Raw genomic sequence first — 23,603 nt, forward strand, 5'->3', positions numbered from 1 at the left:
GAATCTGTACTCCGGAGACGTGTGGACAGAAATCAAGCTGAACAGCACCGAACTGTAGATCAGGTACTTTTTTTGTAGTGGAGATGCAACCTAATCGTGCCACGTCGTGCCGTGCCGTGCCGTGCCGTGCCAAGGCGAGTAGAGCAGTGGAAATATGCCATTAGCGTGTCCAATTAACCCAATCAATGCAGAGCAAATGGAATTACTCAGAGGTACTCCAGCCCTTTACCTGTTGGGATTCGAACAAGCAACCATCCAGTTAAGAACCAAGTCCCCTTTGGTCTAGGCCATGGGCTGACCCATTCTGTGTCCAGACTAAATACATGACCATTCTGCTACCGTGAGCATGTGCATGCTACTTTCAGGGAGAATTAATGACAAGAAAAAACAATGTTGAAAAGTAAGAGCAAGGATTTCTATTATTAAACCAACAATGAGGTTAAAGTGAAAAATAAACTTAAAGTAAGTCTTTCAACTGAACTTTTTGTCCACAGATGTACACAAAATGTATAAATATAGCCAAAGAATTGTCTCCTTTTTTTGTTAGCAGAGAACTAATGCATAACCAGTGTTATAGTAGTTTTGTTGGTTGACTCACTTTTTACGACACAGTTTAAAATAGACAATTGTATTGTAAGTTTAAAATAATAATTAACTGCTGTCAGCTTTCACTTAGGAGAAAGTTATCAATGTTTAATTAACAGTGACAGATCCCTTCATCATGTTTGTATGCATGCTTTACTCGCCCCGCATGTGTCTTTCCACAGATACATTATTGGCTGTATCATGGTCCAAGGTTAAGAGACACTCAACAGTGACAGTGGAAACTCCTTCAGGTGACTTTCTTTTGTTAGGTCAGGAGAAATAAACTGTCCTCCTCTGATTCACTTGGTTAAATATGTCTTTCCTTTACTTTCTCTGAGCTGTGTGAGTGAGGTGTGTTTCCTGCAGTGTGTGACTGAGTGTGAGGCCTGGTCTCCACGGGCTGCTCTGGGCTCCTCTTTCCCTGCCCTCAGAGGCCTTGCTGGGAGCTTTGTTCTGCCTGGTTGCTGGTGTCTGCCTACGTACGACTCTATTCCCTTGAGCAGCCGAGTCATCATCATGCCAGGTGAAACCTGAGTGCTGACTACATGCATGGTCAGGCATCCTGTCACCTATACCAACCCCACTGGGACTGACCATGACAGTGAGGATGCCCCCAAAAAACACACACCCACAGACCTCTGTGTTTCACACTGCTGTGAAAATAAGAGCCCTTCAAATGCTGCCTCTGCGCCTTACACTTCCCACAGCAATCTCTCTACAGACATACTAGACTCAGATGTCACTACCATATCCTGTCGACCTATCTCCCTCCTCTTCTCCTTCAATGGATTTTTTTTAATTATGACACATTCAGTACCAGAGTCAAATAAGTGTAACAGCATTATGAAATCACCATTATGCGTTTTCGACAAGACAACCACATTTTTTTCATTCTGCTTCTCCCTCTTACAATTTGGAAAGGATTTTTTTTTTTTACACCGGATGCTCTTACTGACACAAACCTCTCATTTATCCCGGCTTTGGGACTGGCACTATGAGTACACACTAGATATGGCCCCCTGTGGCAGGGATCAATTTCAAATTTCCAATTAACCCAATCAATGGGGAGCAATGGGGATTGGGTACTTGGGTACCAGCCTATGAGCCGTTGGGATTAAAACCAGCAATCCTCTGATTACTAGCAGAGGGTTCAAACTTTCCCTTTCCACTATGCCATGAGCTGTCCAATAAGACAAGAGGACACATAGCTACAGTAGTAATTTCAATATATACACTTGGTAGATAGATTAACTCACAGATATGTGGGGGAAACAAATACCATGTGTTAATGTGTGTGGAAGTCAGACCTTTAGTTACTTCCACATACAACAATACGATTACAATTTTAAAGTAATTTCTTGCATTTTGGATTCCTCTCAAAGACCAACAGCATTTCATGCTGTTTCCCTCCACAGGAACACTGAAACAAGCTGAACTGCCTTTCCTTCCTTACACACACACACACACACGCACACACAGAGAGCTGTAATTATCACTCAGCGAGCTAACCATTGTCTAAAAGCTACACCTCACTGACAAGCGACATTGAGGGGAGGACACTCTTCAGCTTTATCACCAAATTCGCATGCTGGAGAAGTACTGACAATATATGCCCACACTGGCCAAAACACAAGTCCATTTATCTGAGCATCAACCAGGTAAACAGCCTCCCTCATCCGACCCGTGATGAATTAAGAGCGTGTCGGGCAAGAGGAAGTGTGGTTCATTAGCCGGGTTGACAGAGTCCCTGATGAGAATGTGTAAACAGCTCCACCTTACAGTGGCTACAGTTAGAACTTGCCCCTTGGAAAAAGTCTGCTTTCCACAAGGGCCGGGCTGCATGAATATTTTATCAGGGTAAATAATTAATAATTAACAGCAAGCAGGCCACTGATCAAATGGAGCAGTGTGGCAACAGACATGAAAAATCTGACTCTTGTAAACAAAGACGAGAGGACCCAGATTTCCACCCCTCCCATCCCGCCATCTTCTTTTTCTCGCCTTTTAAATATGTGCATCTTCAGTTGCCGCTGCACCCCCGCGTTGCTCTAAAACCACACACATACAGAAACACATGTATAAACACCCAAACTCCACATCAGCGACTGTCAAACACACACACACACACACACACACATGCTGCCATAACCCTCTCTGTCAGTCAGTCACATTTATACCCACACTTATTTTCTGCCACTGGAATGAAATTTTCATGTATTCCTTGGCGACCCGGGGAATGAGACTGAGCGAGAACACTTGATCTGGCCACCCGCTGTTTTCTGATGGAAAGATTTGCTTCTTAATACAATCGTCACTACTCCCACCTGGATTTGCCACACCGAAACAAATCCCAGCTGTGTGACTCCAAAACCTGACAGAGCTTAAAAATTCCCCTTATTACCATTCGCTTAAAATACCCAGCCACACTAACTTCCAACAATGGTGAAAATGCTAATCATGTCTCTCGGTAGCTTAGAGTAGCATGAAAACAGAGGCACCAATATGGGGGGATTTTGGGGAAGGTGCAAGGAGAAAAAAAATGAGGAAAAGGAAGAGGAAAAAAAGAAGAAGATGTCCTGGCTTTAATGACAAACAATCACAGAAGCGTCAGGACTCTTAAAAGATGCGTCGCCAAAATCTGGCACATCTTGCCATCTGACTTTAGCCAGAGGAGACATTTCATAAAAATCTGACTTAATCGTGTAAACAACACGCAGACAAACAGAAAACCACTGCAAACAAAAATAAAACAACTTTGGAAGCTGTGTACGGATCGCCTTCAGAGTTAATTTTAAAATAAGCATCCCGTTCCTCTGAGATTTTAATTAATGCTTTAATATGCAAATAAGTTAGCGGAGATAAAATCATGACAAACAGATGGCAAGTGTGGGTAATTATTTTGTGAATCCAGCAGGGGCATGTATTAAAGTTATGGCATCATTTTCCTCAGGCCTCTGCAGCCATGGAACAGAGAGAGAGAGAGACAGAGACAGGGAGAGAGAAAGGGGGGAAAAAAAAAACCTCTAATGAACTGACACACAAATGACTTACTTGTGTCTCCAAGTGACAAATCTGTGAGTGAGTCTGAATCAACTACTAATATCTAATTCTAAATTAGAGGGATATTTTTAATTGAAGACACCGACAGTCATTTGACTGCCTACGAAGCTGACACACAGGCTTGACATCTACACTTTCCTGGCCATTTGTAGCCTGAAACAGAGAAGTTTGAAAACACTGTGTCCCATTTAGTTGGAAGGGTTGCATTTTAGTCAGGAAAGGTGGAAACTGAGGCTGTATCCACACAGAAACAGAACACAAACATAAACACTCTTTTTCTTTGTTCATCATCATTTCAGGAAATGTCTTCATCCACACAAAAAAAAAACATTTCTAAACAAAGACACTGATCATGTGCATATGGCATGTATGCTGTACAAACTACAAAAAAACAGTGCTAACCACTAAGTCACTGTGCTGAAATGATCTCTATTTACAGCATATAACACTTTTCTAGTCTTGATGACAGCACATACCGCATAGTTTTACCATTTCCCTCATTTGCACACACTTTCACTTTCAGCACGTCTATGCAATGCTTACACATATACACAAACTGTGTATAAAAATGGTAGTTTTCTCCCATTGATTTGCAATGTGACCTGTTTTTGAAACTGGAAGTTCGCCAAGGTCACTGGCCACCAGGCTCCCATTGGACAATAGAAACCATCACACTGGTGCTCACTCAATTTAAGGGCGGCAGGTCAAGAGCTGGGGTACCTCTGAGCAAAGTAAACAATCCTCATTGCCCCCTATTGATTAGGTTGAATGGGACACTCTAAATTGACCCTGGCCAAAAGGGTGGGGGTCACCCAGTGTACTCCTAGTGCTCGGCCCAATCCCAGATAATGCCAAACCCGAAAGAAAAAACATCCTTTCAGAGGGGAGTTGCCCTCGGTGGCTAAATACTACTTTTGTCCTAGGCATTTTATTAAATATATTTATATTTATATTAAAAAAAAAGGGCTATGTGTACTTCTTAGATACAGTCTATGACCACACATCATTCACACGCTGCCGCCATAGGCACCAGGAGCAATTTGAGGTTCACGTTACAGTCCTTAATTTGTTTCTAAAATATTTGTTAATTGCTGAAAACCTCTTCACTTTTGCATAGCCATCAAAAATAAAGTTGTCTATAGAAACAGAGAGAAAACAAAGCACTGCAACTGAACATCCCACTCCCTCATGTCTGCTCTCGTATCAAAACTCTGCCCTTAAAACAAACGAAACACACACACTGTCTGAAGCAGAGTGGAGGAGCGAGCGCTGTGAGCCCAAAGAGAAAACCAGCATGTTTAGTTCACTGGGATACAAATGCATTGCACTGTAAAAACACCACAACTACAACTAAGTAAGCTAAATATTCTTAAGTTTATTTAAATGATCTTATTTTAAGAAAAACGGGGGTAAGCAAATTTTAGCCACTTTCAAACTTTTCAGACAAAGAAATGTTTACTTCAAGTGAGTCTTATTTTACTTGTATAAACTGACTTTAAGAATGTATATGTTAGAATATCTTATATTTGCACACACAGACACACACACACACACACCAATCTGTGATAGTCAATTATACTTTAGAATTTTACACATCCTTAATACACACCTCAAACCAGGAGAAGTTGGGATTCCATGCAAACTGTTGTGAAGTAAGCTGTAATATCTTATTAAGACAAAAGGTGATTTTTTTTCTTAAAATGTAATTATTTCCAAAACTTGCTTGCCGAGATTAGCTTTATTACATGTTTTAGTATTACGTATTATTTAGTAACCCAATTAGAACAATTTCCCAGAAATGAGGCTTATTTCTCATTTTCTTTTTTCTTTTTTTAATCATTGTAAAATTTAAAACAATATGAAATGGTGCAGCCTTAATTCACCTACCTGCTCCTCTGGGGGAACATGGTCCAAGTCCAGAATAGCAAGTGAGCGGTTGATTCTCAGGGCCAGACACAAGGCCATCAGGCCCCCGACCTTCACCTCATTCTGACGGAGGTCCAGACTCTGAATGTGATGGTTCTCAGCGAGGACCTCAGCCAATGCCACGGCACCTTGACCCAGGAAAACACCAGTTAGAAGGAACAAAGCAATTTAGTCTTGAAAAATAGAATCCTCCTTTGTCAGGACTCCTTTTTTAACAGGCTATTCTCTGGGTCAGATTAGAGCAGCCACACTTCCTGCGCACGATGCACATCTCGGGCACATCTCATATAAGTGAGCTGTGCTGCTGTTCTTGAGAATAAATCTTATCTGTGAGCCCCACACTGTTTACAACAAAGATTGCGTGAATATGATCTTTAACCTCTGTTATGTATTTGTAGACTATGTCACACACAGCACAAACTGTATTTCTTTTTCAGCTTCAAGGTAAAAATACTCAAGTGATTCTGATCCCAAATTCAACTGATATTTGTATTATTATTATTAATAATAATAATAATAATAATAATAATAATAATAATAATACTAATATGAAATATTAATTAATATATATATATATATATATATATATATATATACATATATATAACCAATAGCACATTTTCACTTATATGAGTCTCATGTTAATGACATGAAATTATATTTCCCTTAGACAGGAAAGCCCTTTAAAGTGGATCAGTGTTTGGGTTGTTGTACCTTCACAGGTGATTCTGGTTTGGGACAGGCCAAGCTGCTTCAATGAGCAGTTCACCATCAGGGATGTCCTGATCACCTGGATCGCCTCGTTCTCCAGGACATTCTCAGCCAGATCCAGGACCTCCAGGACCTTCAGTATTGGCTGTGAAACAAGTTTTACTTAGGTCATGGCATGATGATAACAGGGACCAGACACAGGCTACAGGCTGTGACACAAGCTCAACTGTCCTCCTGAGTGGACAATCACAACAACACAGCATCTGACAAGCAGCCTGTAAAAATACGAAGTTCACCCTCGCGTGACTAATAGAACAAGTAATAGTAAAAAAGCTGCAAGCTGCATTGTGCAGGCCCTCACAGCCGCCAAGCTGCCAGCTGGTGTTCTTCTTGTCTCATGTATGAAGTTTCGAGCAGATCAGTCAATGTGCTTTGATATGTTTCGTACAAATTGATGCGTTTTTCAATTGTTGGAACGATTATCATATTCAGACCAGTTCATTCATTTATTTCTTGTGCAAATTGCCAAGATGGAAGCCAAATTCAAAATGGCTGACTTCCTGTTGAACTGAGGCCATGGTATCAATAGAAATTTTCATTCGTAGTAGTAGTAATTTTCTAGGAGCAATGGCTCATGGCGTTTAACAATTTTTGACTGGGGGAGCTCTGCGGAACAAGTCACTTAAAATGGAAGCAACAGTTGGATTGAAAGACAACTGCTTTTCGGTGACCGCCATGCTGCATGTAAACAAAAGCTGACTTCTCTTTCGTGCGCCTCTAGCGTGCCAGGGGTTTGTGATTAGTTCCCTTTTTAGGAGTTTCTGAATTAAGCCTAAATGCCATCTTTGCTGAGGGTATCTGCACAGTGGAATTAAATCGCAGACTAGGGTTCATCCAGGCAAATCTTGCTCAGTCTTGATTTTTGTCACCAGTACCAACAAACAAAAGCATTTAAATCACTTTCTCACTCATTCATTTGCTACTGCTCTATCATCCACATGAAGGTCATGGGGGGCTGGAGCCAATCCAAGTTGACATGGCGGGGTACAGTCTGGACAGTACAGTCCATTGCAGGGCCAACACACATAGACGAACAATTATTCATTCTAATTTACCTTATAAACACAGGTTTTTTCGCATTTTCATCAGTGCTTTAGATATGTATCAGTCTATGAGTGTGAATGACTTTACCCTCCAGTAAATCTTTCCTTTAGACTCTGCAGTGCTGTGAGTGTGAAAGAGCTGAGAAGTTTTAATTATCATCATCATTATTATGCTGTGACTATTATTCCGTCTTGAAATTGTTTCCTTTCATGTTAAAAGCTCACAACTTCTTGGGCTTTCGCTCTCCAGAGCCGCATTAGCATGGAAGCATGATTAGCTGGTGCATAAAGCTGGGGGTGTCTGGGGCACACGGGGCCCGTGTTGCCCAACAGCTTGAAGAGGAACGCACCACCCACTCCTTGGTTGCCCCTCGCCTCGCCACCCTTGTTTAACTCTTTTGGTCACTGCTCTGAAGAGATTGAGCATGGGGGCGGAAGGAAAGCCAGGAAGGCGAGGAACAGACCCAGAGAGCATCTTCTTTAGAGTTAATTTGCACCGCAAACACACTTGAGAGCACCCTCCCCTCCCACCGCCACCTCTATTTTCCCTTGCTGAGTTGCGGCACACAGAGGCACTGGCACATCCAATGCATGCATGGCAAGACGTTTCTCCACTGAAGAGGAGAGGGAGGAAGAGCTTGTTGAATGGCTATGCACGAGGGATAATAGCAGACAATTAAAGAGGCGACTGCGTGGTTGAGAGTGTGTGAGAGTCAAGCATGGTTGAAGCCTGTCAAACGTAAACCACGGGAGGGTTGGAGTGAGAAGTATGAGAGGAAGGGGGAGGCGGGAGTGTGAAACCACCAAACACACAGTATGCTTTCTCACGACATGCCGGCTTAAAAAAGATGAAAAAAGCGGAAGCACGGAATGAGCGACATGCAAAAAATAAAAATCATTTTTATAAAAAAAATTACACCAAAGATAGAAGAAATTTTAAGATCAAGAGTCAAATTCTACAAACTGGAGTCAAGTGGATGTAAAAGCCCAGATATGCCGCCCCTCATCTTGGTCCTTCAAAAGACAACAACCAGGAGGACAGAGAGGACACACCAAGCAGAAAGGTTAATAACAGCTCTCCTCATCATCATATTCAACACGACCAGCGATGGCTATATAATTATCATCATTACGGCCTGTGAGGACATCTACTTATCCTCATGACTGGCAGGCCACATGAGCAGCCCTGCTTAACACACATCTATTATTTAAACTGTTCCTTCTTTTGGTAACACTGGAAGAGACAGGCAACGTATGTGTGTGAGTGTGTGTGTGTGTGTGTGTGTGTTGCAGGCCTTTAATTTCTAGCCTTCTGACTTCCCCATTCGCCACTCACATGACAGGAAGGTGCAGTTTATGCTGCCAATCAGGTGGAAGGAATGCATGTTATTAGAAGTCTACAGTGAAACGCGTGGAGGCGGGACATTTTTTTTTTTGGAGGGGGGGGGGGGGTGCTCCGGATGAGTCTCTGAGCTTTTCATTTCCTAAATACTGGATAAAGGGAAAGAGATTAGCTTAGCTTAGTGCCGAGTGCTGTTTTGATCACTTCATGGCCAGAAATAGATTTGAGTGGGTAACTGTTGGACAGATCATTTTCTTATCCTGGTTACTATTCACAGCACTTTTATGCAGTGTTCCGTTAACATCGGAGTCACAGCGCTTCAGAGAGAAGTCGGGAAAAAAACATGGACACAAACGTATCCTGGGCTAGCCATTGATAGCGGTACCAATAACAATGTGCACGCATTAGAAGAGGTCAATTAGACTTAAATAAAAAAAATAATGTGATAAACACATGGATTAGAGTTAAAGATAAACATATTGAGTGAAAGAGTTGTAAAACTAAATTTAACATGAATGCAGCATATATTTAATATGTTGACAGTTTCGAATAAAGAGCTGGCAATGTTTGTTCCTTACCAGAGTACTGGCGAGAAAGACCATGCCATGTGCAGTGATGTGGTTGTTCCTCAGCAGTAAGACCTTCAGACCTGCTGTCTGCCACCTCAGACCATCACACAGCTCCTCAAGACCTGCAGTCAAAAAGGATACATGAAACTGACAAGCGCTTCACACCTTATTTTATCTGTTTACATCCTCGTCATGTCCAGATAGCTAACAATATCATGAAAGTGTTCCTCTGAGTATTTCCTTGTTATTTAATTATTATATTATATATTAGCCCTCCAATACATACATGTCACAAATAAGATAAACTTAGATTATCAGTTGCACAAATGGACGTCTCCTAAAATACAAAAACATTTAAAAAAAATTAAAATATTTGTCCCCAGTACCAACAAACAAAAGCATTTAAATCACTTTCTCACTCATTCATTTGCTACTGCAACTGAATGAGGTCATTAAGGGGAAACTTAGACTTTTTAAGTTTTTTGTTTTTTGTTTTTTTTTTACCAGCATCTGCCAGAGCATTGTTGCTGAGCTCCAGAGTCTTTAAAGTGGAGTTGTAGCGTAACAGGTCTCCGAGCTGCAGTGCATCCTGGTAGCTGTTCAGCGAGTTGTTGGTGAGATGGAGTTCTTGCAAAGCCCTGTTTATCTTCAGTGCACCAACTATGGACACCAACAGAAACAAATGCTCAAGTCCATGATCAAATGATCATGGACTTTGTTAGTTTGAAGCGGAATATTATAGATTAACACGTTTACATTGTTGTCCCATTCTGTATATCACTCACTCACCCATGAAGAACATCCATGATTTTACTTCATGGTACCAGACCTGCTGTCCACTGCTGCCTCCATCAGCACATTCAAGTCTGATATTTAGCAAAAGCTGTGTCTCAAAACCTTAGTTTGGATTTAACTGAGTGACATAAACTTCCCATATGAGGCAGCAGTGGTTTAGCAGCTCCTGTATCCTTGCATGCTAAAATGTAGATTTTGTCTATATGTACTTTGGTGCTGGAGAGTGAGCAATTTGTTAACTTACATTTTTATTTGAAAAGGTCTGTCTAACAGTAAGTTAAAGAGAAGGTGTAGATTTTATGAGGTTGAGCCTGTTGAGTGCCTTACAGTAATATTATTACTTTGTGGGGAACTCTAAATCTCAACATGAAATTGCAGTAGACCAGCAGCTCCTGAATCTGTGATATCAGTACAGCACTTACATAGCTATTCCTTTTACATCATGATGTAGACTTTTTAATCGTGTATACACTAATATGAGTATATCTTCTTCTTCAAATAAGTTTTGGCAGTTTGCACACTACTGCCCTACATGCTGCGCTCCACAGTACAAAGTTACCAATCACATTTTCAAGTTCTTCAACACAGATCGAAATTGCCCTTCATTCTCATCCTCATTCTTTATTATTGTGAATGATACAACATATGGTACAGCTCATGGTTAAATGTTTCATTATGTTCTGCTTCTGAATCAGACCAGTGACCACAGACAGTCGTCCTCTCAGCTGGGAGTATAAAAATCACCTGGATCAGTTTGATTTGATGTTTAACTGTCCCACATCCCGCATCTCAAACCCAAACACACACACACAACCCTCATTCTTCCATTTTCATCCCTCACCCCACTCCACCCTGCTCCCTGCCTCTACCAAGCCCCCACCCTCCCTCTCGACAGGGGGTCCCGGCTGAGGATCATTGCCTTCGATTGTGGGGGGCCCCTGATTGCGGTATTGGGCGCTCGCAGTGGAGTCGACCGGATCAATCCCACCGATTCCACCATTTGGTCCCCCCTGTGCCTAATGACAATGTTGGCATTCCACATGCAGCCCAACAGGCTTGATCAAATCTGTGGCATTGATCGAGATGTGAGGGCGGCAGAGGCAACACAGACACATGTGCACTGCAGTACAGTACACATTACACAGATGCACAGGGAATATCCAAAACACACATTAATTCAATATAACTCTAAATTTTGAACAATAATGAGGGAATTTAAAGGGAAAAAAAACAGTGACCTTTTTTTGGAGATCCTGAAATATTTTACCTGGGAAGGCCTCTACAACTTCTTCTTCATGTTGGAATGGAGTACCTCGTGATCTTTATTGCAGTCATTTCAGTAGGAGGCGACTCCTGCTGTGCTCTCGTTTTCATGCTCAAGTTCACCTGCTATCAATCAGTCTATCACAGCTACAGTGCAACCTCAAGGCCAGCCTTCCACAATGGATCCTATCTCATATCAGATGACAATGTGCATCCTTTAATTGGGTGAGAGGGTGGTTCTCTTTTCCATACAAAGTTGGAACAGCATATTTCCATACAGTGTTTCTCACTGCCAGTTACTGTTCGGTTTGTCCTCTCTGGCTAAGACACAACTCTCTCAAATTCTCTCAAAACCACAAATTACTACAAGATGCATTCATGGAACTCCACAAACCCCACCTACTGCTGCCGATGCCATCCAGTGGTTATAGATATACAACACATAAACAATAGATGTGTTATTGCAATTTTCCCTTGAATATCAGGAACAATTTTAATTTTATAATTTTATAAAAAGTTTTTTAAAAGAATAGCCCGTTCTGTCACGATCCCTCAGCGTCGCCTTGTGTGTGTCAATGCACACGTTAATATTGCTGTTTGCATCAATTACTATAAATGGCTGATTTATTATTGGTCATGGAACTGTTGATATAAAATAAGAGTGAATATATGTGACGCCTAACCTGGATAATTTATCATCGTGAATGGATATCCATGCTCTGCTCTGAGGGTCTGAATGTGCCACCAGTGTATTTACATTGGAGTCAATTTAAAGCCTAGTCGGTACAGGAAAATGTTCTATTTTTGCTGCTACCTCAAAATCTTGCTAAGCACTATGTGGCGTATTATTGCCTAACCTTGACTGTGTGTGTGTCTGTGTGTGTGTGTGTGTGTGTGTGTCCTCGCTGCCAGAGCTGTCAAAGATGTGTGCAGTGATGTGTAAAGTGACAAGTTAGAGATTAGCCCTCTAATCTGGGTCTAGACCTGCAGAGATGGTCACAGGTCAAAATCTGGTCCTGCTGGCCACAGGACACACCACAACTCATCCGCCCACGCACAGACACACACACACACACGCACACACAAACAAGCATACATTCTTGTAGAAACACAGTCCACAGTCACACACGGTCAGTATTCAGTATCCAAAGCTGAGGAGTCATCAGTTGTGTGTGTGTGAGTGAGTGTAATGTACGTCATACCCAGTGTGAATAGTGGCATTCCGCTGAGCTGGGCATTGTGAAGGTGCAGCACTGTGAGCCGGCTGGTCAGCAGAGCTTTGGACAGAGACATGGCTGGGTAGTCTACGATGGGCGTGCTACAAATGTCCAGTCTGGACAGACACACACTCTGAAACACACAGGAATGCAGTTAAAGACAAAGACAAGTGTAATCTGAACAAAATGGAGAGATAGAAAAAGAGAGAGAATGAATGAATGCATGGACACAAAGCGCTTCACCATCTGTTGGCAAGTGGTTAGGACTGTTAAAGACCACATTCACGCCATAGACCATATCTGGCTGTACCACTGGAGCTTCTCTTGTCTTTTTTTGTCGCTGTCTCCCTGAGCACACCCACATACATGCTGATGGACACATAACATCAGTGAACACTCATACGTAGCACTATCGACATGATTGCATCATCCAGAATAATTTGTAATTTGTTTTCAGACATAAACTCTGGACAGTTTTGCTTTTCATGAATAATGAAAACATTGGGCGACTGTCCGAGTCAATGTCCAGAACATCCAGGGCAGGAGGTTGAGCCTGGCTTAGAAGCAGGACATTCACTCACTCACCAACTGAATTATCCAGAGCTTTTCCCGCTCACAATTTGACTACAGATCTGGCAGGAGAGGATTCCAGAAAATGTCAGACGGGACTTTTGAATATGTGTCTTTAAAGTGTCACTAGCAGTGTGTGTTATGGCTGAAATAACACCCTGTTTGCTCTGCCCGGCATCTCCCATTCCTGTCATGTACAACACACTCACTTTCTAGGATGTATACATTATTCCCCAGAGAAAGCCTACAAGAAAGATGACTATTCCACTGTGTCAGCCAACCTGCTTTATCAAATGAGCGAGGGCCCTCCAACCGGATGTTCCCATACTGTTGTTGTCAGAAATGTCAAGATGGGTTGTAGATTCATAGTACAAAATCATATCCAGCAAAGACGATGCTCCCTGGAAAAAGAATATATAGTGAAGAAGAGAAATGAAGAAAGCAAGGCTTAAAATTTGAAAAGGAACGTTATGAAGTTCTTTTTGGAATGAAAAAAAAAAAGAAACGGCCTCTAATCTGATACACAGCGAGGCCTGAATATGAAACGGTGCTGGAATTGGAAGACGAAGATGAGGGAAAATAAGTTTTGCTCATAAAACTCACATTTTCTTCCAGTTGGGCCGCCTGCAGATTGATGAAATCAAAGTGCAGCGATTTCAGGACGACTTCCAGAGCTTCACAGGAGCGCTGGTCTAATCGCTCACCTTGATAGAGACAGGCAATCAAATGGGAGATAATTGGGACGCTGTTTGCTAACAGGCAAAATTGCACGGCTATAAATGTGCTTTATTCTTTTACTGCAATGATAGTTGCAGCAGAAATCACAGGAAAACAACTTCCTTTATAGGCACAGTTCATAAGGTGTGTGTGTGTTCTTTGAATGAAGATCAGAGACAAGATAAATAAAGATGACATCTGCAGTTTGAAGGAAGAGAATGTGTGTGGGGTTTTTTGTGATTGGATTCCAAGACATAACAGCAGAGTCTTCATTGATTACTGATTATTTCTGCACAACACTGTAGTCTATAAACTAACACACAAACATAGTCTGATTATTTTGAGATGCTTATCTCCAAAATCACAGTGTGGTGTCAACAACTTTGCAATAACAATAGTCTGTATAACAATGAATATATATATATATATATATATGTGTGTATGTACATACATATATATGTATATACATATATATGATGTTGTCATTACTAGTTTTGCAAAATCAAAGAACTTTGAAAAACAAATATAATATATATAATATATACCATAGCTTTATGTATATAAAGCTATGGTACTTAAAGTAAAAAAAAAACTTCTCTCTGACCACCTACAACATTAATAATATCAGCAATAATAAAAAAGAATAGCACAACATAATATAGAAAAATACTGACATATGCTGGTCTGCATAATGTACCCTTTTACCTTTAAATAATCCTTCAGGTTTATGAAGTTTCTAATCAGAGGCAAGATAGTATGGCAAACATAAGATTTAATTAGGTGAGACTTCTGCTTGTGTTCCTACTGGCAGCCATGTTTTTAGTGTGTGTCTCATGCAGGCAGATGCACACTGTCCACTGGCGATATTTAAGCACCTCATAAAACCATACTTGAAAAACCTGAACTCGTCCTTTAAATACTATAGTTACTCATCTCATTCACATTTTACATTGTTCACGTTTGATATTTGAGTCATGTTATTTCTCATGTTCTATATATTTAACACTATAAATGTTATTGTCATATTGTCATATTAACTTTATGTATATATTGTGGTGTGAGGGTGCTGCGTGCTAACCTCAAACCATTGCATTGTAATAAGTAGTTTTAATGGTGGAAAGGTAATTTAACTAAAAGAAAAAGCACACAGAAGAAGAACAGGAATAAACATTAGTGTTGCAATATTACAGTAGGGTGGTGGGGGAGCAAGACAAAGTCTAGGGTTTGGAAAGTCAGCTACAGACCTTTAACAGGAGGCAGATTTATTCCCAATAAGATCATCATCCTCCTCTTCCTCACATATACTTCACACACTGGTATAGTGAAATTAGTTTAAGATGGAGCGAGAGATAAAGTGACTCTAATTATTATTAGTTGTCTTATTTATTTCATTGTCTACTAACGTCACTCTATTTTATGATCCACTTATAATTTTGTTTTAACAAATGAATATCACTGTTACAATTCCATTAGTATTGGAATATCCCATGTGTGTATTTAATATATATTAGGGATGAGCCAATACAATACTGATATATCAGGAAGAGAAAAACATGACTTAAAACCCCTAATCATCATAAACGTGTTGTAGGATTATGTAAGGCTGGACAATATATGGATATTATATCTATATGGTGACATAAGACAAGGTATGGTCTTAGAGTTTGGACATCCTCATATGACTTGTTGCTGGTTTTAAAGGCTCTTGCATTGATAATCATATTTATTATACTGAATACATTTGTATACTTTTATGAATTCTTCATTAAAAAATACATGCAATTGTTACAATAATATTTTTTTAAAAGTCACTTAATTAAACATGATTTTAAGCCTAATTATTTGTGTTATATTTAAAAAAATAAATAAATAAAGGTATCAATGTCAGACGTCAACATGCGTCAAGTTTTATGACTAACGTGTTTGTGCTACTGAATGAACATTATTACAGGTAACCCGGCAGAGTCTGATTACTGTCTTCCTCAGCCCTGATGAAGGGTCACATTTAAATTGATAATTAGTATTATGATTATTTCCAAAACGATATCTTCTCCCTCTGTTTTAACAGTAATCACATAACTGAGTGATAGCAGAGGGTGTGAGGGGTTTCGAAGAGAGCGTAATCTGAAATCCCATTTTTCCTAATCCGCCCTGCTTTGGTGAGATAATGGCCTACATCATCCATCAGTGCGTAACCGTGGTGACACCCATGAAGTCACTGCACACAACTTTACCCTGCTGCTGTTTGCACATTTGCATGCTGCTCTGCTACTTCCGTATTTGTAAGAGTAGGCAAAGACCTTCTAAGTGAGGACATGTTCAGCATTTACTGTTACAACACGCTAAATTGGATCTGAGTTTGGATTCAGGGTTCAAATGAGAATTGTGTTGATTGTAAGACATACTTGGTGACAAATTAAAAGAAAAAAAAAACGCCATCCAATGTTTGAGCTGCACAAAATGTTAGGACAGTACAGGCAGCAAAAACAGATGCTGCCTGACATTGACTCTCTGAAGTCTGAACTCTACTGGAGGCATCACTCCTCCAAACAATATTGGTGCTTTTTAATGAGTGTGATGAATGAATGAACGTTCCAAAATCTCTAACAGGTGTTCAAATGTGTTGAGATCTGGTGCCTTTAAGGTAAACAGATTGCTAAAATGATAAAAAGGACCAATAACTAAAATGTCCTATTCAAAATTATATATTTTCTGCGTCTCTTTTGCAGAAATGATGTAACATTGCATGTATGCTGTGTCCATCATCTGAAAACAGGCTCTGTCAAGCAACTATCAAACCTGCCGGAGGGAGCGTTTGTATGTATACAGCAGCAGCACACGCGCAGGCGGAGACAAGAAGCATTTATCCTGTCAAACTGCTAAATTATCAAAACATTGTGATTTTTTTGAAATTGTGATGAAACATAGGTGCTTTTTTGTGTTTTCAGTCGCTTCACTTTATTAGCTCAATGTTGCTGTTGTCTCTGTCAAATCAATTCATTGCAGCGTGGGAATGTCCAAAGGCTGCAGTCAGCCTGCATGTCCACGTGGGCCCCATAAGAGTTACATTAGGGCTGACATTATGTGTCCCAAGTGGGTTTGTCCATGGTTTCCATCGTGGCCCCATCCATGTTTGCCCACTTCGGCTTTGTTTAGACTGCAGCCCAAATCAGATTTTCAAGCATATCCAGATTGAATTGAGCTCGATTATTTGGCAGTCTGGACAGATAAAAAACACATGAGATCCGACTTTCTGAAAGATGATTCAAACCACATATGGAGGTGGTTTTGAGTGTGATTCTGATGGGATTTTTACAGATCTGTTTAAACCTGAACTTCTCGGTCACTCAGATAGGATTTCAAAGTGTCTTCCCCGGGATTCCACTGAATGCGTATCTGTCACGCAATTGGAAGTGATATGTATCCTCTTTAGTCAGCTTTCACTGACTCAACACTTGTGCTGAATTCAGTGCGTGGGACAGGAAGTACAACACCATAGTAATCCATGTGGAAGACTAGACTAGACAATGTCAGTATGGACACATAGATCGGACCTTATCACTTGCAATATGTAATGTAAACAGTAAAGAGCTGATACTGAGCGGATATGCTTACAAATCGGATTTGGGCTGCAGTCTAAACAAGGCCTTAGAAGCATGTCCATGAGTATCAGGAGTATCAGACCAATGCTGATACTGAGTATCTAATTGGCTCATCAATAGTTAGGTCAACAAACTCAGTGCGGATTATGTTAGTTGAATCAAGAGCTGGGTTTGACAACAATAATATGACCCATGCATTACTGCAGTACAGAAACAAATGAAAAACTGTTGCAACAACTTAACAATCCAGCAGAGTTACAGTATTATTATTAGAGATGGGACTTTTTTTCAACAAAGTTGAAAGTTTTTTTCGAGAGTTGAAATGTCGGGGGGCGGGGCTTGTTGGATTTTCATGTGTATTTGTGAATTGCATTTTGTCTTTCAAGTTATTACATTGCCTATCCAAATAAACATCATAACGTGCGGTACACAAAGGAAGGGGGCATCTCACCCAGTCAAGATCCTGCACTCTGGTGGACACTTAAGAAGCGCAGGTTCAAATACCTGAGCCGTCTGGCGAAAGCCTACCTCTGCATCCCTGCCACATCCGTACCGGTGAGTTTTCTCTGCCGCGGGATTAATAGTGAATAGACTCTGCACTCGCCTTCTTCCCAAACACGTGGAAATGCTTGTGTTCTTGAACATAAACTAGGCCAAAATGGTGAGATGTGCAGTTGGCGGTTACACCCGCAGACGTGGATTGCGTGAAAAAAAAAAAAGATTTGGATGAATTGCGGGCGGGTCGCGATTGAAATAAATAAACAAATAGATAAATAAATGAATTAAATAAATAAATAAACTATTATAGCATTAATAATGTTTGTAATGAGGAAGTATTATTATAATACCATAACATTTCTATCAAACTTATTTTCACTTCCTGTTTGGCATTTCCTGTCAGTGTGTAGCTTTGCACTGCAGCAGGACAACAACTTCGAAACAGGTATCAGGTGTGCAGTCAGGGGTTCATATAATGGTTGGTTTAAAGGCCCGGGTATACTTCTGCATACATGCTGTGCACGGAAGTATACCAGGGCCTTAAGTGAAAGGCTTTAACGGAACAGTAGTGTTTTTGATCATTGGCTGCAAATAAGGCGGGAACATAGATATGAAATGCCATACAAACGTTTTTCCTCCTCCAAGAATAAGGCAATGCACTGTGGCACAAAGTGTTCAAGCCATTCATCAAGACCAGAAAAGTGCTATATAAATACAGACCATTTACCATTCATACATCATATGAGGTCACTTCCTCATGTTGTCCTCACACTCTGTAACATTACACTGACCTGACGTTTGACATTTGTTATCAATACTTACAAGAGTTTGCACGACACTGTCAAGGAAGCAAACTCGCTCCATTCACAGATACATGAGGGAAACGCAGACCGGACGTGCCACACATTAACAGGAAGTCAGACACACCACAGTTACTTCTTCTGCATTCAAAAATATGGTCTACAGTAATCACTTAGCATTAGCTTAGTATTGTTTTCATGAGAAAGTATTACACTGATGGCCGCTTAAAGTAATTATCATTACCACACCTTGGAGAGTTGCTATTACTTACCAAGCATTAGAAAATTGCATTAGAGACATGACAGTATTATCATAATATTATCACCATATTACAAAATGATTAGGTGCTTCCAAAGAGGAAAGGCTATGCACACGTTTTGATCAGCAACATATATTTCTGTATATAAACCCATGCAAGTCAAGACTTAGAGTATGTAAAATAGTGTATCTGTGTGTGTGAGAGAGAAAGACATGAACACATACATAGACTCAAACATATTTCATGATAACGTTCACACTTTTTGCAGCACAAAACATCAACATAATATAAAATAGTTATGTCTTGTTGGATCCCGTGCTGTCATCATGACACCTCCAGTGGACGAGAAAGAGAATGAAGTGCTTCATGAGTGACGCACAAAGTCCGCGGTCATATTTAACGATGACAGAGTGAGGCGATCAACTTACCTTTGAGATCCAGACACTTCACACTGCCACCTACACACGCACCCTGCTGAAAGAGAGAGGGGAGGGGGGGTAGAAGCAGGAGGTGTGAGTGAGAGGCATGAAACGCACACACACACACACACACACACACACACAGAGATATTTGGCACCAGCAGTGCATCATCCTCCCTCCCTGGTCTCTTTCCGCACGGCCCTCTCCCCATCCATGCCCTGCTGGAGCGGTTTGATCAGGGAGGCTTATTGGACACCAGAGCATGAATTATAAATTTCACACAGTTTACCGCCGCCACCACGGATGGTGACACGGCGTCCTAATTAACCAGTGTATAATAATTAGAAACAGCTGGTCATCAGTTGATGTGTTCATTTGCCAGAGCCACTACATCTAATTTGACTGCATCAATCACCGGAGGTGGCAGATTTGTGCGGATGGTGGAAAACACTCCTTTTTTTTTTTTCTCTTACTGACAAGCAAAACACACACACACACACACACAGAGGAGAGAGAGATTATAAAATGAATTTCAGTAGCTGGGATCATTCTGAATAAGAATAATATAGAGCAGATTTTTGTCAAGACAAGCAAGGCTCCTCTTGAATAGCAAATTATTATTTTAACTTATTAGTATTCTTTCTTTTTTTTACAGGCACAACGTGTACTTAAAAAAATAAAAAAAAATATATAGTTGCACCATAGTTTGCAGCTGATTTGCATCTTGTCCATGCATGTGCAGGTAAAACCTAATACTGCACTGCCCATCTTCACTAATGACACTAATGTCATAAGGAATGCACACATGTACAAGCCACCAAAGTGAATTTTAAATTACTAGAGAGCAAAAAAGGTTCATTGAACACAGTGGTGGCATTTTTGGTCTAGATTTTGAGCATAGCTTGAGGTTTGTTTTGAAAATACATACTTATACATACATACATACATACATACGTACTGTGATTTAGCTGTAAAGGTACTGTGATTTAGCTGTAAAGGTACTGTGATTTAGCTGTAAAGGTACTGTGATTTAGCTGTAAAGGTACTCTGATTTAGCTGTAAAAGTATTGTGATTTAGCTGTAAAGGTACTGTGATTTAGTAGTAAAGGTACTGTAAATTATTTGTAAAGGCACTGTGATTTAGCTGTAAAGGTACTGTGATTTAGCAGTAAAGGTATTGTGATTTAACTGTAATGGTATTGTGATTTAGCTGTAAAGGTATTGTGATTTAGCTGTAAAGGTACTGTGATTTAGCAGTAAAGGTACTGTGATTTAGCTGTAAAGGTACTGTGATTTAGCTGTAAAGGTACTGTGATTTAGCAGTAAAGGTACTGTGATTTTGCTGTAAAGGTACTGTGATTTAGCTGTAAATGTACTGTGATTTAGCTGTAAAGGTACTGTGATTTAGCTGTAAAGGTATTGTGATTTAGCTGTACAGGTACTGCGATTTAGCTGTAAAAGTATTGTGATTTAGCTGTAAAGGTATTGTGATTTAGCTGTAAAGTTACTGCAATTTAGTTGTAAAGTATTGTGATTTAGCTGTAAAAGTACTGTGATTTAGCAGTAAATGTACTGTGATTTTGCTTTAAGCATACTGTGATATAGCAGTAAAGGTACTGTGATTTAGTTGTGAAAGTACTTTGATTTAGCTGTAAATGTACTGTGATTTTTGCTTCATATTTCCCATATAAATACAGTATTTTTTATGTAACTTCAGAGTAACAATGTCATACAATATATTACTGTGATCTCACAGTATCTCCTATACAAATACTTGTTTTTTTTAACTGTTACTTCAAAGTGATGCCATTATATTGTGACTGTCAATATTTTCTTTATATTATATTATTATTTTCCTCAAATAGCAAAATCTCATGTTATGGTCACAATAAAACACAGAGTTATGGTACTATATTGACAGTTACCACAGTTAAAATGGTCTAAAATGGTAGTTGTGTAATTTACTGTGACATTTAGAGTGAAAACCTGTGAAATAATTGAGGCAGAGACCAAAAGCTGCTAAACCTCCAGTCATTTAATGAGTTTGATTTCAATTTCGGCCTAATCTATAAACACATAACTACAAACCACTCCTTTGCTTTTCTTTTTTTTAAAATAAAAGACAGTGAATATCAGCCTATAAACTGTTTCTTTGACTGAGGACCTCACGTCCAGCAGGGGGCCCCAAATGTGAGCAAATTAAAACTGAAGTTGCTTGAGTGTCCACTGATTAATTCCACTTCTTACTAGAAAAAATAAAATGTCAGAGTAAAGATGCAGTTTAATTTTTGTTCTCTTATTATTTTATATGAATTAGTTTAACTGTACCGTGCAATGATTCACTATTGTGGAGAGGAAATCTATGCAACAGTACAGTGTTTGCAGTTCTGTGTGTCTTTGAGGAGAGTGCACTGAAGTTTGGATATGTTCATATGTTTATGTTACTGTATGTTTACATTCATTTCATCCGTGTTGTGAAACTTTCTCAACATTATCAACTTGAAGGTGCAGATGGGGGACGTGTGCACGTCTGTGTGCACGTCTGTGTGCACGTCTGTGTGCACGTCTGTGTGCACGTCTGTGTGCACGTCTGTGTGCACGTCTGTGTGCACATCTGTGTGCACATCTGTGTGCACTGTTAACGCACAGCAATGGACCAAAGGCAGAGCAGAGAGTGTCTGGTTGATGTAAGTGTAAAATGTTAAAATGTAAGGGAAACAAAATGTATTCTTATTTTCTCGGCCTCAGTGACAAAAAGGTGATATCACAGACATCTAAGCACCAATCAGGACGTAGCACCATTTGAATCTCTGATGTTCATATTCAGAGTCACGCTGTTTCACCACACTCCAGATGATTTTGTCACATTCACACCAATTTCATACATTTTTATTTATCTTTTTATTTTTGTAGTCACATAAGTTAACCAACACCAGAAGTGTCATTTCATCACGTTTGACATTACACCATAGTCTAAATTTAGCGTGCCAATTTGGTTCACAGCATAGAGGTTTTTCCCTCTGCATGTTTATTTTATACATATTTTTGTGCATTAAAAGAACCCTGAATGGAAAAAGTGTAAATAAAAACATTGGCTAATTATTATTATTATTATTATTATTATTATTACAATAGCTTTTATGCTTGAGGGAAGTGGAATCATTTGTGCATCATTAAATAAGGTAAATGAAAATAAGTGCAGTGGAAACTCATTTGGCAAAAATACACATAAATGCATTTTCTCTGACAAAAATTTAGAAAATATTTTTAAAATGTGTGATACATTGTCAAAGAAACCAGAGGGGTATTCCAGAAAGCGGGTTATGTGAGAACTCTGAGTTTGTTAACCCTGAGATGAGGGAAACTCTGAGTTATCCGTTCCAGAAAGAGAGGTAACTTAAACTCTGGGTCTGTTACTGCGGTAACTTACTCTGTGAACATAACCTGCTCGCTGGCAGGTTTACTATAAGAAACCCAGAGTTTCTACCTGTCTCCTCCCACACGAAGAAAGCAGTTAGACATGGATTGCCCATTCATTAGAAATCCAATCGACATCGAAGCCGTATTGATTAGAAATGCATTACGTCGTGAGAGAATCTTCAGACCCAGATTAGACGTTTTGATTAAAAATAAAAGACAAATTCACATGTGATTTGGTTCTTCTTTATTCTCTAAAAGTACAAAAGCAACAGTAAGGATTTGTAATATAGTTCCAACTATTAACATATTTCACATATTCACCTGTTTCACCATGACAATGCCCCCACCTCAACTGGCGTTCAAGTAATAGAATTTACAAGTCTGTTTTTCTGATTTGCCGGTCCAGGTACACCATTTCTTTCTTGGTTTTTTGAATGGTTTTCATTAGGTGCACCCTGTACAACTCTTTTACCGGCAACTCGGAAACATATGGACGACATTTAATTCCTGCAGTTCTCTCTCTATATAAATATATAAAAAAGTTTTATTTAAAAAAAAGACATAAGTGTATACTTGCATCTGATGTAGGCACTTGTGTCCTGGGGGGTGACAGGCTCAGATGAGCTTCCCCCGGGGATGCCTTCAGCCACAGGGCGACCCCTGTATTGGCTGAGAGCCACCTCCACCACCTCTGTCAGAGGTGGTGGAGGTGGCCCTCCACCCGTTTTTCGGGCCTCTGCCTTCT

The 23,603-nt window shown here is 40.0% G+C and overlaps 1 protein-coding gene across 1 annotated transcript in view; it reads right to left on the reverse strand.

Moving 5' to 3' along the window:
• Nucleotides 1-23,603, reverse strand: part of si:dkey-288a3.2 (protein phosphatase 1 regulatory subunit 37) — a 69,643-nt gene that overhangs the window by 30,207 nt on the left and 15,833 nt on the right. The window contains exons 3-10 of the mRNA XM_058615576.1: nt 19,447-19,489; nt 13,745-13,845; nt 13,423-13,542; nt 12,557-12,704; nt 9,801-9,956; nt 9,306-9,418; nt 6,286-6,427; nt 5,533-5,699 (exon numbers count right to left, since the gene is read on the reverse strand). Of these exons, the coding sequence (XP_058471559.1) occupies nt 5,533-5,699; nt 6,286-6,427; nt 9,306-9,418; nt 9,801-9,956; nt 12,557-12,704; nt 13,423-13,542; nt 13,745-13,845; nt 19,447-19,489 (990 nt within the window). The remainder of the gene's footprint in view (nt 1-5,532; nt 5,700-6,285; nt 6,428-9,305; nt 9,419-9,800; nt 9,957-12,556; nt 12,705-13,422; nt 13,543-13,744; nt 13,846-19,446; nt 19,490-23,603) is intronic.

The sequence above is a fragment of the Solea solea genome, chromosome 18 (genome assembly GCF_958295425.1).
Source record: "Solea solea chromosome 18, fSolSol10.1, whole genome shotgun sequence".
Lineage (NCBI taxonomy): Eukaryota > Metazoa > Chordata > Actinopteri > Pleuronectiformes > Soleidae > Solea > Solea solea.